This window comes from Anguilla anguilla, chromosome 4 (assembly GCF_013347855.1).
Source record: "Anguilla anguilla isolate fAngAng1 chromosome 4, fAngAng1.pri, whole genome shotgun sequence".
In the NCBI taxonomy this organism is placed as follows: Eukaryota; Metazoa; Chordata; class Actinopteri; order Anguilliformes; family Anguillidae; genus Anguilla; species Anguilla anguilla.
In genome coordinates, this window is record NC_049204.1 from 23,223,160 (window position 1) to 23,239,629 (window position 16,470).

At 39.6% G+C, this 16,470-nt stretch overlaps 2 protein-coding genes across 3 annotated transcripts; both read left to right on the plus strand.

Annotated features, from left to right (window-relative positions):
* Positions 1-923: 923 nt before the first annotated feature.
* On the plus strand, positions 924-4,117 carry LOC118226429 (potassium voltage-gated channel subfamily V member 2-like). The gene is made up of 2 exons (XM_035416037.1): positions 924-2,245; positions 3,382-4,117. The coding sequence occupies exons 1-2, from the start codon at positions 947-949 to the stop codon at positions 3,664-3,666; spliced, it is 1,584 nt and encodes a 527-aa protein (XP_035271928.1). The 5' UTR covers positions 924-946; the 3' UTR covers positions 3,667-4,117.
* A 2,492-nt stretch (positions 4,118-6,609) lies between these two features.
* On the plus strand, positions 6,610-13,829 carry LOC118226430 (N-acetyllactosaminide beta-1,3-N-acetylglucosaminyltransferase 3-like). Of its 2 annotated transcripts, none has more exons than XM_035416039.1 (2): positions 6,610-7,084; positions 12,329-13,829. In XM_035416039.1, exon 2 carries the CDS (start codon positions 12,341-12,343, stop codon positions 13,511-13,513), a length of 1,173 nt encoding a protein of 390 aa, XP_035271930.1. In that variant the 5' UTR covers positions 6,610-7,084; positions 12,329-12,340; the 3' UTR covers positions 13,514-13,829. The 2 variants fall into 2 exon arrangements, with proteins under 2 accessions (XP_035271930.1, XP_035271929.1); XM_035416038.1 differs by having other exon boundaries at positions 6,618-7,089; positions 12,333-13,829.
* The last annotated feature ends 2,641 nt before the right edge of the window (positions 13,830-16,470 follow it).

The following is a 16,470-nucleotide window of genomic DNA, read 5'->3' on the forward strand; positions in this document are numbered from 1 at the left end:
CTTCATCCAGCTGGTCTTCGAGGCCTTCGCCAATCAGGAGGACCTCAGTGTGCGGGAGGACTTGCAGACCATGGCAAGGGTCAGCAAGGTCAGCAAAGTGCTCAAGGTGGTGAAGCTCATGCGCATCTTTCGTATCCTCAAACTGGCTCGACACTCAACCGGAATGCGGGCTTTCGGGTTCACCATCCGCCAGTGCTATCAGCAGGTCTGCTGCCTTTTTCTTTTCATCACCATGGGTATCTTGACGTTCTCTGCCCTCTTGCACTCTGTGGAGCATGATGTTGCTGGGACCCATTTCAGCAGTATACCTGATGCCTGGTGGTGGGTGATGCTAAACGGTGAAATATAAATTGTTTCTTGCGTTTTGATTAATGGTACATTATCCGTGCTGATTATTCCCTGCTGAAAAACTCCCATATACCTGCAGTCAAACACAGGCTTTATTGCAATTATTATGAGCGTGAAGGATTTGTTTAAGGGTAGCATGAGCAGTTTGTAATGACCTGTTGTTTATCCACCATCCTTTTTCCAAGAACGAAATCCTTAAATCAACTTTGCGCTAATCCTTAGACTTTATTTATAGCTGTTTTAAGACTGATGGAAGGACATCAACAAGATTTAACCACAGCGGAACGAATTTATGCTCTTGATCTCCTGGCATACTCAGTGAAATGTCTTTGCCTTCCTTCTCGTGTCACTTCCAACAAGCGTGGAAGGACAAGAAGAGTCTTTCTTTGGCTCTATTGATTGCCTGAGCTCACCTTAGACAGTCTGAAGAGAGGCAGACTTTTGAATGGAAGAGCTGTAGCACAGAAGAGGCATTTCTGTTTCTTTCTTTCTTAGCAAGGCAGACTCAGTGAAGGCAATAAATCCCACTTTTAAGAGAGCTGCTGGACTTGCCTCTTGCTTATTCTCCTGTGCTGTCCTCTTCTGAAGAGCTGTGACTATGGAGCCACCTCAGCATGCCCTTAAAAGAAAACCATGCCAGAGGCGTTCCACCTTGTCTGCCAGCCTGAGGCTCGGAGAAGATGGCTCTCATAGCTTAGAGGAAGAAAAGTCCATCTTTGCCTTCTCACAGGATAGCTCTATCAAGCCATGGAATTCTATGGACAATTTGGACAGTCCTTTCACTGGTCAAGGAGCATCCATGGCTGAAGCACAGAAGAAATCTTCATCAAGGTCATCCAAAGTGATCAATATCAATGTTGGAGGCAAAATTTTCCACATTGAAAAATGCATGGTGATCCAATACCCTCACACCCGCATTGGAAACCTGGCCCTGTGTACTGACCGCGTGATGCAGCTCACCCTGTGCGACGATTACTCTGTGTGCACAGATGAGTTTTTTTTTGACCGCGACCCCAGTTTGTTCCACTACATTCATCACTTCTACCGAAGTGGCGTGTTGTGGACAATGAATGAGCTGTGTCCCATTAACTTTGAGGAGGAGATGGAATACTGGGGGCTGAGTCTGAAGGACACCCAGCGTTGCTGTAACATTCTGTTTGAGGAGAAGGTGGATGAGCTGAAGGAATACCTGAAAATAGAAAGGGAGCTCATGGCAGAGATTGAGCCCAAGCATGATGAGGAGGGCTTCAAATCAATGTACTTTGGCAGGTTCCGCAAAGCTGTGTGGGATTTAATAGAGAACCCATACTCTTCAATTTCAGCTAAATTCTTTGCTATTTTTTCCAGCCTATTTGTGCTCATCTCTATTGTTGCTATGACACTCAACACAGTGCAGGAGCTGAAGACAACCACTGTGTATGGTAGGACTTACTTGGAGTTTGTGGAGATTGCCTCCATCCTCTTCTTCACTGTTGAGTACTTCCTGCGCTTGTTGACCACCTGTAACATCATACATTTTCTCAAGAGTGCCCTCAACTTTGTGGACTTGGTAGCTGTAATGCCTTACTTCATCCAGCTGGTCTTCGAGGCCTTCGCCAATCAGGAGGACCTCAGTGTGCGGGAGGACTTGCAGACCATGGCAAGGGTCAGCAAGGTCAGCAAAGTGCTCAAGGTGGTGAAGCTCATGCGCATCTTTCGTATCCTCAAACTGGCTCGACACTCAACCGGAATGCGGGCTTTCGGGTTCACCATTCGCCAGTGCTATCAGCAGGTCTGCTGCCTTTTTCTTTTCATCACCATGGGTATCTTCACGTTCTCTGCCCTCTTGCACTCTGTGGAGCATGGTGTTGCTGGGACCCACTTCAGCAGTATACCTGATGCCTGGTGGTGGGCTGCGGTGAGTAGACACCCCTAGTCCCTAAAATCTGTTGGTTTTCTTGTTGACTTTTTGTTTGAATCATGTCTACACTGACTGCATTAGTATGAACAGCTCATATTTGTATCCATTATTATACTTTTTATATATATATTTATGAAATTTTTCTGCAGACATTTTGTAATGAATTCCCAAAGTTTGTTCTAGCAAAGTATGTAGAATCAACCTGACAATAACACTGTGTGTTATACAGTGAACCACCAGGGGGAGTCTGACTTTAGGCTTTGTGATAACTTTGGTGGCGCTATACAGATTATAATATTACTGTATTATGAGAAAAGGTTTAAATGAATATAAATGCCATCTGATGGATCCCATATTTTTATATTCTGATATTTGTAATTAATGTTTTTATTGGTCCTGGTTCTTAAATACTTATGGTATTTGACAGTTGTTAACCCCAGACATTAAACTTAATTTCTTTAACAGCCATCATGCTGAGACAATGTAGACATCTAATAAATTTGGGGAAAAAATGGTATAATGTTATTTTCTATTTTCCATTTTTAGAACTAAATCTCATGTTTAATCTGAAGTTTTTCAAGATGTGCTCGAATGAGTATTTCCAAACTTTATTCTAATATTTTAATAGTAAATTCTATTGCTACACTATTATCAACCTGTTTGACACTAGTAATGTTGGTGGGATGTTTTCCAAATCCTGAAATCAAAAGATATTAAAGCAACAAATCTGCCTGAATTAGAGGAAATGAAATGTGTTTTTAGAAATTGGTAAAACATGAGTTTACATAATATATTAGAATTCAAGTTCTCTTTACGTATTATAGATTAGAATAAAAAGTGTGAATAAATTAATTGAGAGACTTAAATTTTTGGGAAGAGTTTTGAACCAATTAAATTCATGTTGTGAATGCATTCAACATATTAGGAAAATTATTATTACTATTGATCTGAAAAATTTACTTTTGTGAAATGTTCTAGCCAGAATAATTAAAGAATAGAATTTACAGGATGCCAGCCAGGTCAATCAGTTTGGTTTGCTTATATTTGACTGGTAATTTACCATTTAACCTCTTCATGGTGCCCTCTTTTCCATAATGTTTGATGTTAATACCAATTTCCCCCTCTAACTGTAGGTCAGTATCTCCACAGTGGGCTATGGTGACGTGGTGCCAGTGTCATTTTTGGGTCGGGTAGTGGCATTTGTCTGCATCTCCTTTGGCATAATTCTAAATGGTATGCCCATCTCCATCCTCTTCAACAAGTTCTCAGACTACTATGCCAAGCTGAAGGCCCAGGAAGAGGCTCACGCCAAAATTCAGCGCAGCATGGAGTTTAAGGTCCGCCTGAGCCGCAAGCTTGACCAGTGCCTCAAACGTTGTACCGCAGACTCTGATGACGAGGAGGTGTTTATGCATTGACATCCCAGGCTCCCATGATCTTCTGTAAATTTACCCTGCATGGCTATTTCTGAGACCCCATTCTGCTTTCGCCTCATGGGATACGTTTTCCGCGGATGTGCAGAAAATTTATTTGTTGTGCTGGACAGGTGGAGATAAGCTGTAATCTGAAGCCGAGACAGGATACAGAGGTTTCTCAAGTTTCCTGAGGACTGCTAGAGGAACTACCTTCTGTGATGACTTCCTCTTACAGCACTGCTCTTGTGTGTCAGAATGTGTAAGGATATCTATAATTCATGCAAGGCTGCTACCCTGGCAAATTAGCACTGTGCACCAATAAACTAAAACTGCAATAAGATGAAGGGTAACAACTGCTCTTCTGTATTAAATGCAAGTGTTGTGTGACTTATGTTTCCTCTATTGATATTAGCAATCTTAAAAAGAAGCAAAGACCAGACTTTCAAAGATGAAAGCTGAAAATGTCAAGATTAATGTAAATCTATCTAGTCTTTTAAGTACTGAAAAAATATGTTCTTGATTATTAGTCATGTAAAAAAGAATGTTGCCATTATTTTTCACTTGCACAGCAGATGCCTTTTCCAGTGGAAACATACAATGTACACCCAAGTATTTATCAAGGATTCTTAAAAAATCCTCCTGAATCTCCCCCTGAAACCTTGCAACCAAGCAGGCAGTCCTTTGTTTTGGATCTTTTAGAGCATTAATGCTGTCATCTTGGGTTCATCTCATAGTACTGATAAGATTTAGAAGGATTGACTAACTGACTGACATTGTCAGAAGTCAATGGATTTAGCATTTTCTGTACCAGTCATGTTTTCAGTGTAGAAAATAAGTAGGAGTCCGTGGGGCTAAATAGAATAACTTTTAGAAAACTTCAGTAAGCTTGTAGTTGACTGGGATTGAAGAGGGTTATAGTAGCACTGGCAGCTGTATTTGGAATATGAATATATAAAGGGAAATTCTGAAATTCCATATGGAATCTGAAGCAAATGATACACAAGAAACATGTTGCCTTTTCTGTTAATGGTGCATTAGTGAGGCATTTTAATGCGCAAACCTATTGATACACTACATCTCATTTCTATGTTGACCGTGTCAAACATTAAAACATATCCATCTATGATTACAGATGTTTCCATTTTTCAAGCAACACTACTCTAAAATTGTTCATGTGGACATGCATAGATTCACAGATATTTGGAAAAATAGGACAAAAAGTAATAAAATTTTAATATTGCATTTCCTGCACAACTTAATGGACAACCAGCAATGTTGCTGGCATGTTCACTGAATTACAAAATCCAAAGGCAGTTCTGCAGATAATCTGATGTATAGGTCATCCTTATTACTTGGTGTGCTGTAGTTATACTACTGGAGTCTCCATAGAACATTAACAAAAAATAAACATAGACATTGCAAATCATTATTAGGCCCCAGTAATTCTATATCATACTACAAATTATTGCAGTACTTCATCATTAAACCTTTTTATTTAGCTTCCATTTGTTTTGTTTATTATTTAATTCATAACATATTATGGCTCTCAAAGAGTGTTTTTCAGACAGCGACAATAGAGATCTGATTGTAGAGATTACAAACCGGTTTTTCACCAGTATTAGTTAATTCAAGTTCTGCTGAATCTTTTCAACTGCTTTCATAATAATACCTCCCTCTCCATATCATGTTACTTCTCAAGTGTTTGACACGATCATGGAATTTATGACCAGGTATTTTCTCCCTGGCAGTGAAGGCCCTGGGATGCATGGTAAGGATAAAAAAGAATAAGGATCAATGTACTGTGGTCCACTACTGCAATGGGAAATGAAACCCATGTGAGAAAAATGGGTTTTGACTTCTGCCATAATAAAGAACAATGCCCAAACAAAATTATCTATTGCAGATTGGTTATTCAAACATAACATTGCAATGTTGCTCTACAGTACCTGTGTAAGTCTTGTATTATTAGAACATCTACAAGTCAATGATTCATTGAAAAATACTGCCAGTAAAGGTTAGAATTGCAGTTTGATAATCTTCGGATGATATGGGCAGTTTCCTACCTGCCCAGCAGTGAAATAATGAAGAAATCTCATGATTTCTTAGGAAACATTAATGGGAATGGTACAACACTGTATAAATCATTAATGGTCTATTAATATTCATGGAAGTATACAAGGCAAGTGGCTACATTATAGTTGGGATTGGGAAAGACTGATCCAGTGCAGCATGTGCTTTTTAGAGTGCAAACTGCAGAGACCAAACTGACCTTCATTTTGCTTTTGCCACTCTCTCATTCATGCAATATGCAGAGCAGGTATGTTCCATTTCTTAACTATCCTCTAGGAGGGAGGATGTAGTAAAGTGTGCAGTAGGCCTAGTGGCCTTTTTCTTTGGGGAGGGGTGGTTAATAGCCTCTAGGCTATATCCTGTCTTACAAGATTCACATGACTTGCTGTATGAGTTATTTAGTCTCAGGAAAAACCCAAAAACAAGTGGGTATACAGATTTAAAACCTCTGGTTGCATAATGTGACTGTAAAAGATGTTTCTGTGTTCCCTGAAGTGCATATTCTTTCGTTTAGACCACAAAATTACAAGTGCCCTGTACCGTTGAGCTGTGTATGCCATGAAGAATAAAAGTCTCGTATTCACATAGTGCTAGTTTGAAAATTATTACATAAAGATAGGTATTTTTTAAACTGACAAAATTAAAGAGTGCGGTGAATCAATTGGCTTCTAATTTCTTTGCTTTTGGTCTAAGGGCAATAATCCCTCAAACTTGGATTGCCGTTTTGTTCGGAACGAAAACCAGCATACACTTAGGTATCAGGACCTAATTTGAAAACCACTTCCTTAAAGGCATTATTCGTCTCAAACTGCTGAAGCTAAACATGTTGCGACGATACTGTGTATGTAGCCTATTGGCACATTGGACAAACATGCTTTTTTTAACGGCTGTCTGTTATTAGGCTACTCAATGCTGTCATTATAACTGACCAGTAAAACATATTTCAACTGTGTAAAACGGACTTGGAAGGTAACCGGGTTCATTTAAAAAATTCAAATTCAAGTTTTATTTTGGTAGGAGAAACACTGGGTACCACAACAAATAGCCATTCGTTAACAGTTATATGCATATCTGGTATAAAATAAAGAAAAATATATTAGCATTCTTGTCCATCAATATTTCTGAAATAGGCAAACTTACCACCTGCGATATCTAATCGTAATCACGCAATGAAGTAAACAGGAAGAAATAACGGAGCTAATTCCATGAACACGAGGCAGGGTGGAGTTGCAGGTCGGTCAAGTCGCGAAGTATCCTCAAAGCTACTTGAAACGGCGTTTTGGTTGGCTAAGTGGCAGCAACTGAAGGTTGAGTAGCACAAGTCCTGATCGAAACAGACCTGTTACCAAAAAACAGGTAAGAAAGCGGAACATACATCTTTGTATTAGCCTATTAGCAAATGATTATAACACCAAATAATCGACTATTGCTTTGTCGTCTTTCCTGGCCATTGCATTTAGTAACCGTACTTTTCTATACAAAGTAGCATTACTGCGGGAGTAGAAAACTAGAATAGCAGCATACAGCTACCTACAATTACAAACGTACTTCATTTAGGCTGTTATTGTCAAATAATTGCGTTAGGCTCTTGCGTTTTTTATGTCGTCAATCCATGATCGACATAATAGAGCACGGTGACAGGAAGCTTTAAATTGTGTTTCATTAAAACGCCCAGTTTTTCGTTTAGCTACACTATTGAGATGATAATTAATTTCAAAGTGTGGGTTTCAGGCGAAAGGACTATAAAATATATCGGCTGAAGATACAGCTTATGAAAGATGTACTCTGGAGTTAAGGATATGTTAAAACATTAAAATGTTTATAATTTAAAAACTGTTTTAAATGATATGCTTTTGGCACATGTTGCTCGGGTAATGATTAAAGATTATGAAAATTATTTAGACCAGACCAGGAAACGCAAAAGCAAGACTCATGGTTCCCTCAAAAGCTGGTAAACTTCCACTACTAGCATATCAGGCGTCTGTCGTTTGCAGACCTTGCAGACATATAAAATAGACTAGGCTATAGACTACAGAGATCGACAGACTGTGTCGAAACGCGTTGGGTGCTCCAGTGTTCTTTAAACCGGCAACGTTTCTGCCTACTTTGTGTGGCATTCATTTGAAATTGTGCTCACTCAGTATTTTTCTTCATTGCAAGTTTACAGTGTCTCTGTATTTTCATGCATTTTACTGCCTTTTTGAGCACCGCTTGGTGACAGGTGACTTCTGGTCAGACACTGAAATCACGCTTACCACGGAACATTATAACGACCAATTAACCTTGTTGTCCCCATGAATGAGTATGTAAATAATATTTTGTTTTCTTTTTCCTAATTTTAACTTCTGCCCGTTTGATTGAAGGATGAAACACCTGATTTGATAACTAGGCTTGCCTAGTATAGAAATATTTGATCAAGAAATGGATGATACTTCTGTGCCACAGTAGGGTTGTAATGCTGTGTTAAAAAAAACAACTTTATTTAAAATTCATGAATTACATTTTCAATAAATACCGCATGTATTTCAGAACAGTATTGAAGTTTGTAATGCAGTGTACTCGTATGCCGCTGAGTCCGTACTAGTACGTCATTTGTAAGAAGTGGCTTGATTTCGCGCTGAGGCCAGTCTCCTGTCCAAGCATATTCTACGCCTTGCTTGTGACTTTCACCTTGTTACACATCTTGTCCCAGTTATCTGAGTTCCATCAGACATTACGTGCTGGTTGAAAATGACTTGGAGTTTCCATTGTTGCAAATGCGTAGTAAGGGTTTTTCAACCCAACCTAAATTGTCTAATCGCTTTTTATAAATGTATTTATTTTTGTTTAATAATTGGACTACAGCAGTTACATATTCTTTCTGCCTGGTTAAACTATGTGTGAGCCTTAATGCGTATATGTTAACGTAATCTTGATTACGTTTAAATAAACATATATCTGCACAATTCCCATATTTTCCCTTTAGTCTGTGCCAAAGCATTTAGCTATGGTTTGCATCTGGTGAATTGTGAATTTCAATATTCTGGTCTCAAAAACATTTCATTGTTCGTTAACTTTGCATCAAACAGCAACAATAATAATACAATAATAAATAACACATGCCCTACAGTTAGTTTAGTTTTTGTGCAGAAGTACAAATGGCATCCAGATTATTTCCTCAGAAATGGTTAAACCACAATATATTTAAAATAAGAAAAAACTCTGAGTTCTGTTAATTACCTTCGGAATGTCATCACACGTGGTTACAAACACTTTTTTTAAATAGCCTGGTAAGAATGACATCAAGAGAACTGAGGGGTGTGCTGCAAAGCAGGATTATGGGGTTAGCTGCCTAATTTAATTCAGGGTTAATTCACTTGTTATAGGAATAGTAATGTAAGACTAACAATCATGTCAGACCTCTAATTCACCATTTGTCCTGTTCTGTTCCGGGCCCTAGGGGTAGGCCAGAGCGACCTTGAGAGAAAACAGCGAGCAGGATCTGGGGGGGGGGGGTTAGCCATTACAGGTGTAAATGTGTGCAGGTGTGCGTGTGTCAACAGGGATGGTATAGCAAACCACACACTACATAGCTCATGCTCGTAGCATTCACAGCCATAAAATATGCTAATACACCTATGGGCACTGTGTTTGAGAATCTGGGTTAGGCCATACCAGAATAAAGTGGTGGCCAGGATGTTACTCCTGGCTTTATAATTTACTTATCTCTCTACACAATAGCTATAAAATTTATAGCCAAAGCTGTTACTCCTAAAATACTTTAGAGGGTTATATCGTACTGTAAAAGGGTGAATGATAAGGGAATGGGTTGGGGAAATGCCTATCCAAATCTAACTGAGAACGAGAACAATCTAACTAACTGAGTCTTTGAAGGGTATTGTGCATGGGACGGCTTTGAATGCTGAGCTTTGGACAATTTGGACAATTTGGAATTTAACAATTCAATTGGATAACATCATGTTCAACATATCTGTCATAATTCCTTTCCCGCTGCCACAGGATGGCAAACGACGAATGTTGCACTTGTGATTGCGCTTATTGTGTAATCATGGTTTTCAACTGTTCCTTGATTTTCTGTTTATTTATGTTGACCCTGTTCTCTCCTTCATTGCCAGAGTTTGAAGTCTCCTGCCTTGTGTTTACTTGCTGTGGTCTCTTGAGTCTCCTGTCGCTTGCTTTTCGAGTTCCAATTCTTTTGAGTTATCATTGTATCTGTGTAATGTTGTTCCTGTCTTCCCATGTTTATTTTTGGTAAATTACCATTCGCTAATTATTCTGCTTCCTGCCTTTTTTCTCTGTACTTGGCTCCACATCTTGGTCCACCCATCATATTTATACATCCTGGCACTGTCAAAACATAACTGCTTTTCAGTTCCAAAACTTGACTCCATCGTTGCGTGACGCAACTTCAAACTCGTCTCCTCCCCTCCTTTCCTCCACATACTTTCGGGTAGGAGACGAGTGGTAGTCAGAGTGTGGAGGAAAGAAGGTGCGGATGGAAAAGTAATGGGACGCATGGTGCACCAATACAGTTCTGTGCGCTTCGCTCGTCTCCTCCAATATTTGGACACTCGAGGGAGGACACACATCGGTTTCCAAGGCATGGAGGAAATGAGGTGGTAGTGAGTCATTGCTGAATCATTGCCTTTTAAAAAAAATTGAAGCCGCCCCTCTCCCTCACTGAGGTGCCCACCCCCTCCTAACATTGCACCTTGCCCCCTACTTAAATTGAGCGAAATCTTATCTACTACATTAAGTTTTTTGAAACCACAGGTAGCCTGTTACCCTTGTCTGTACGCGCTTGTCCTGGTCAGGGTGGTGCTGGAGCCTATCCCAGTGTGCATTGGGCAAGAGGCAGGAACAAAGGATAACATCAAAGGCAGAAGGCAAATATCTTGTGGTGTCTAATGAAAGAAACCATCTGCACCACAACTACAGGAGGAACTCGGAACAACTAGAGAGAGACCAGTTTCCCTGATTGCAGTGAAACAGAAACTAAAATCTGCTGATCTAAAAGGATGTGTATCTGCCTTTTTCCAGTCTTTCTTCATCCAGTGTTGATGGTGCCCACTGGTGTCTTTTTGTTAACAGCACATAGCAAGGGCTTTTTTGCAGATACACCTCCTTTTAGACGAGCCAATCATAGTTTGTGTGTCGATGTAGTTCCATTGAGTTCTTCCTGTCATTGTGGTGCAGTTTTACAATGGATTCTTTTGCTAGACAACACAAGATATTTGTTTTCTGCCTCTTGATCATCCTGGATCTGGTCTGTTAACTTTACTGCCCATCAGCTGGACACTTCTGAGTGTGTAATGAACACTGAACCTGGAAATGTTAAGCTTCTTTGAAAATTTGTTCTGGGAATAACTTTCATGCCAAAATATTTTTACTTTGGCCCTGCGTGTCTAAGCCTGACTCCTTGTTCTTTGCCATATCTTACTTGCACTACAGGCCAATGGTATTAGTCTACCTGTGGTTTAAAAAATCTTAAGATCGATAAGATTTCACTCAATTTAACTACCCATCCACCTCCCTCCAAACCCTCCACGTCCCACTTTGCAAAATGATTAGATTGACTTACAATAATTTGTTTAATTTTCATTAAAGCCAAAGGTGGCTATTTTGAGGTAAGTTGTTTCTAAGATTGTTTTTAAATAAAACTATTCTTTTTGTGTTATTGTAGGTAGAAATGTTTGTACTTTGGTTTGTTATTCAATAAATACTTAATTATACCAAATTAACTGAATTCTTCTCTACCTAAGGTTAGAACACTGGTAGCCTAATACGTTTGGGCTGTGCTGTACATGGGATACAAACCTTTGGTTTCAGGTTTATAATGTGTTTTCTGAAGTGCTTTGTCTTTCTGCTCTGCTCTTTTTATTTCCTGCCACATACACAGCTAATGTTCTTTTTTCTATGCCCTCTTTTGTCTATACATACTGCTTCTGTTGTGCTTTTTGACCCTCTTCTCTGATTCAGTATTTTTGCTCATTCATTTGTGGGATAATTTGATTTAGTAATTGGGATTTTACTTTAAAATGAGCTATGGAGTCAAAGGTATCCCCAGACCCTTCCCGAAGAATTGATTTATTGTTTGTGTGTTTTTTTTTCTTTTTCTATTATAATTTTTAGTACTAAAACTTGTTTACAGACTGTACCACTTTTTGAGTTTACTAGACTATTTAAATGACAGAATGCATATTCCCATGAAAATAGGAGTTCTACACTTTACTTATGCAGATAAAGTATAATTTTTTATTATTTAAAAATCAAAAATGTCTAAATGTCTGTGTATTACAACACCCACCTAACATGGTTAGACATTAGACATACTAAAGCTTAGAAACACATGAAATGTCAGAGGAAATACATTTTGACTGTGGCAGGTCTTCTGAAACTGGGCCGGTGAGGAGGGTGGGTTTTCCCTAAGAAGATCACCAATATATATTTCCTTCAAATATATTTCTTCCAGTGCATTAGAGCAGAAGAGCGGCTCTGGGTACATAGATTAAAATAAAATGTCATCTTTTGCATGAACCTGAATTGCTACTACACTGTGTTGCTTATATCAAACTGATGTCTTGTTTTCTCGCACACAGGTGCAGTCATGGGAAGATTGTACCGTCATTTTGAGGTTGTTGCCTTGCTTGTCATTGGAATGCTCTGCTTGGCCATAATTCTCAGCAAAGATGAACCATCCCATAATTTACAGACAGGCAATATCCACATAAATGTAAGGAAGTCATTTTCTGAACAGCCATCTTTGAAACTCTTGCCTGAGAGCATGGGTCAGTATGCCTCACCACCTTGTGAACGGAATTTCTCTGCTGCCAACATTTCTGGATTTTCAACTCTTCCAGGCCACATCCAGGACTTCTTGTTTTATCGTCACTGTCGACACTTCCCAATGCTGCTCAACGTGCCAGATAAGTGTGGGAGCATGCCCCACGAATCAGCAGATGTCTTTCTGCTGTTGGTGATAAAGAGTTCCCCTTGGAATTATGACCGCCGCGAGGTACTGCGGAAAACCTGGGCGAAAGAGCGGCTGCAGAACGGGGTGTGGATCCGTCGGGTGTTTATCTCTGGGACGGTGGGCACAGGCATCGAAAAGCGCAAGCTGAATAAGCTAATGCGTCTGGAGAACCGCGAGCACCACGACATACTGCAGTGGGACTTTAACGACTCCTTCTTCAACCTCACCCTCAAGCAAATCCTCTTCTTGGAGTGGATGCAGAAGTGCTGTCCTCAGGTTCGCTTTCTCCTGAATGGTGATGATGACATCTTCGCCAACACTGACAACATGGTGGAGTACCTTCAGAGCCTCGACGGCAACGACGGAAGTAAACACTTATTTGTGGGCCACCTCATTCGCTATGTGGGACCCATTAGAGAGTCTGGGAGCAAGTACTTTGTACCTGTCCAGGTACAAGAGTCAAACTCTTATCCCCCATACTGTGGTGGAGGGGGTTTCTTACTCTCTGGCTTCACAGCTAGGGTTATATACAACATGTCCCACATTGTCACCATCCTGCCCATTGATGATGTGTACATGGGTATGTGTTTAGAAAAAGCTGGACTGGAGCCAGTGTCTCATTTTGGAGTTAGGACTGCAGGGCTTCATGTTCCCTCTCATAATGTTGATGCTTATGATCCTTGTTATTATCGGGATATTATCTTGGTACACAGGTTCTTGCCCCATCAAATTTTCATTATGTGGCATGGAATTCATGAACCTGACTTGAAGTGCGGAAGTTCACAAATTTCAAACTCGGAAACATAGTTTTGTGCAACCAGACTGAATTGACGTTTTTGGAAATGTTTTGGTTTTTTGGCATAGCCCTGACAAGAAATTATGGACAAGCGCCCCAAATGGTGGTGGATGCTAATGACATGGACAACTCACAGTGGCAAATAATTCAAAACCTCATACTTGTCATATTGCACTTAAAATTCAGAATAAAAAATGTAAACAGTTTAAGGAATTACATTGTTGAACTTGAAATTGTTGTTCCATTGTGATTTTAATTATTCCCTGCAACCCATAATGTGTCTGGACTGGACTGCATCTCATATCATACAAATTTGTAAACTTTTAAGCCTTTCTTAGCTCTTTTTTTGTTGAACTTTTGTCTTTGCACTGTTTGCAATGGGCTTGGTCGCTTTATAACTTTGATCAGTGTTTCTCAACTGTTCATCCAATCCATCACTTAGGCTAGTTTTCATCCCAGCTGAGCTTAGTTAATTAATTAATTACTCCACACGTAATCTGATATAAATTGATTGTGAAAGAAAAACAGTTTTTTTTGGGGGGGGGGGGGGGGGGGGGGACAGGGGTATGTTCAGTGTAATATGTATGTACCTTTTTTATTTCAGTGTTAAAGAAATATTCATTATAGCTCTCTCAATTGCTTACATTTTTAGTAGTTCATATATTTGTTTATGACATTACGTTATCTTACATTTATATGGCAGACACATTTATCCAAAGCGATGTACAATAAGTTCATTCCAAAAGTCATTGGAACAACTACAGAACACAAGTCCGATAAGGTCCAATAATTCACACAATAAGCATAGTCTAGGTCAGAAACGTATGGTAAGTCAAACTAGAAGGCATGACAATGAGTTAAAATGGCAAAATAACGATACAAGTGCAATATAGGTGTTGGGTGGAGGCACAAGTGTAACAGGAAAGTGCTACAAGGATACAAGTGTTAAGAGCGATTCTAGATTGGGAGTGTCCTACAGTGTCCCTGAGCAAGACACCTAACCCCTAACTGCTCTGGTGAATGAGAGGCATCAATTGTAAAGCGCTTTGGATAAAAGCGCTATATAAATGCAGTCCATTTACCATTTAGTTTAGTTTAGTTTAGAGAGAAAGACATTTTGAAGAGATGCATCTTCAGGCCACAGCAGAAGATGGGCAATGACCGAGTGGTTCGTAGAGGAATAGGAAGTTCGCTCCACCACTGGGGAGCTGGGGTGGAGAAGCTCCGTGGTAGGGATGAGCGAGAACCATTCACCCGGATGGCAGGGAGTGGGAGTGGAGTGGTTGAGCTGGTGTGTAGGATTGAATCCTGTCCTGTAGGTAGGTGGGGGCTGTCCTGTTGGCTGCAGTGTAGGCGAGGTTCAGGACTTTGAACCCGATCCTGGCGGCGATCGGTAGCCAGCGGAGTGACCTCAGCTGGGGAGTCGTGTGAGAATTTAAATCAGGTCGGTCAGCAGGACCTGAACAGCAGTGCAGTATGACTACTTTGTTGAAGGGGCTGAAATATATAGATGTTTATTTGCAGATTATTTAAAGTACAGAGGCACTTTCCCTTGCATGTGCCTACAAACAAACTTCCAGTAATCCATAGCCATAAAAACCTAACAACTGATGCTTGTATGTTGATGAGGTTATATACAGATAAACCATTCAATCAAACCTGATTAATGAACTGTAAGTTCTAACATGGAAACCAGGGTGTATGGTGGGTCCTCAGGGAACAGTTTGAGAAACACTGCCTGGTGTGGCAAGTCCTATAAGCAATAATCACACGTGTGGCTATCTTACAATTTGCATCTAACCCTCAAGAAATATAATATAATAATATAATATTTTTAAATGGCACAATTCCTGCTATGAGTGTTTTTTCCACGAGGGATTTCCAGCAGCCAATGAAGAATAACCATTCTCTAATGTGTCAACAGAAAACATGTTTTCTGTAAACTGTTACAAAAAGGCACGCTGCAAAAGATTCTAGCACCAAGACAAAAAATGTTTAGCAGACTGAAGTTGAGCAACCTATCCAGCTGTAGCAGGAGTGTGAAGGTTTATTTAATTTGTTGGCAAACAGCTACCGCTGAAACAATCAGACTTTTGGTAAGTGTAAAGGAATGGATAGCTGACAGCAAGTGCTTTATGACCCCGATTTTAGGTCAGCATCTGTGACTGCTATGTGGAACCATATGTCTCTGAAATTGTGATGTGGCAACATGTGGTATGATTAATCCCATCCTGCTGGATAACGTCAGCTCATAAAGTGTGTCAAGATAACAGTGCTCTCTTTTCAAAAATCGTTATATCTATTTTACCTGGGTTCAACCCCTTTACCCAATATGAGGTTGGTTATTTAGAGGATTTGCTGACAGTGAAAAGATAGGTGAATCTATATTGGTCACTTTTTCATTTCACAGATCTGTCAAACATGTCTCATACTGTCTACTTAAAGGCTGGTCATGCTTTAGAGTAGATTTAAAATCTGTTCCAATGGGGAAATGTTTAAGTTAATGCTCTATCATTCATTTGCTTAGTTCTACAGATAAGAAGTTACAGCTCAGGGTATTTTTAATGTATTATTGTGTATTCTTTTAATAAACAATATGGTTGAGTAAAATGTGTTCATTAATTAAAACATTGTGATCTGGAATTGGGTGACCTTACTGTGTTTTTAATGAAAATCTATACATTTTATTGGGGGAGCTTACCGTCATATGGGAGTTCCACAGTTTCATCCTCACCCGAGTGGAGGAAAATCATTTCAGTCCTTGAACTTCCATACAGTAAGAGAACAATTTATGGAAATGTAAGCACAATGCCTATTTAATATTATTCAAGAAGAGCACCCATTTCATTTCTGCTTTACCATGTAGATTTTACTAAACTCTTGCTCTCATAGCCTGCATCATCATTTGTATATGTCAATGCATTGTGGTTTCACAGCATTTAATTGGTTAATGAAGTTCTATTGTATT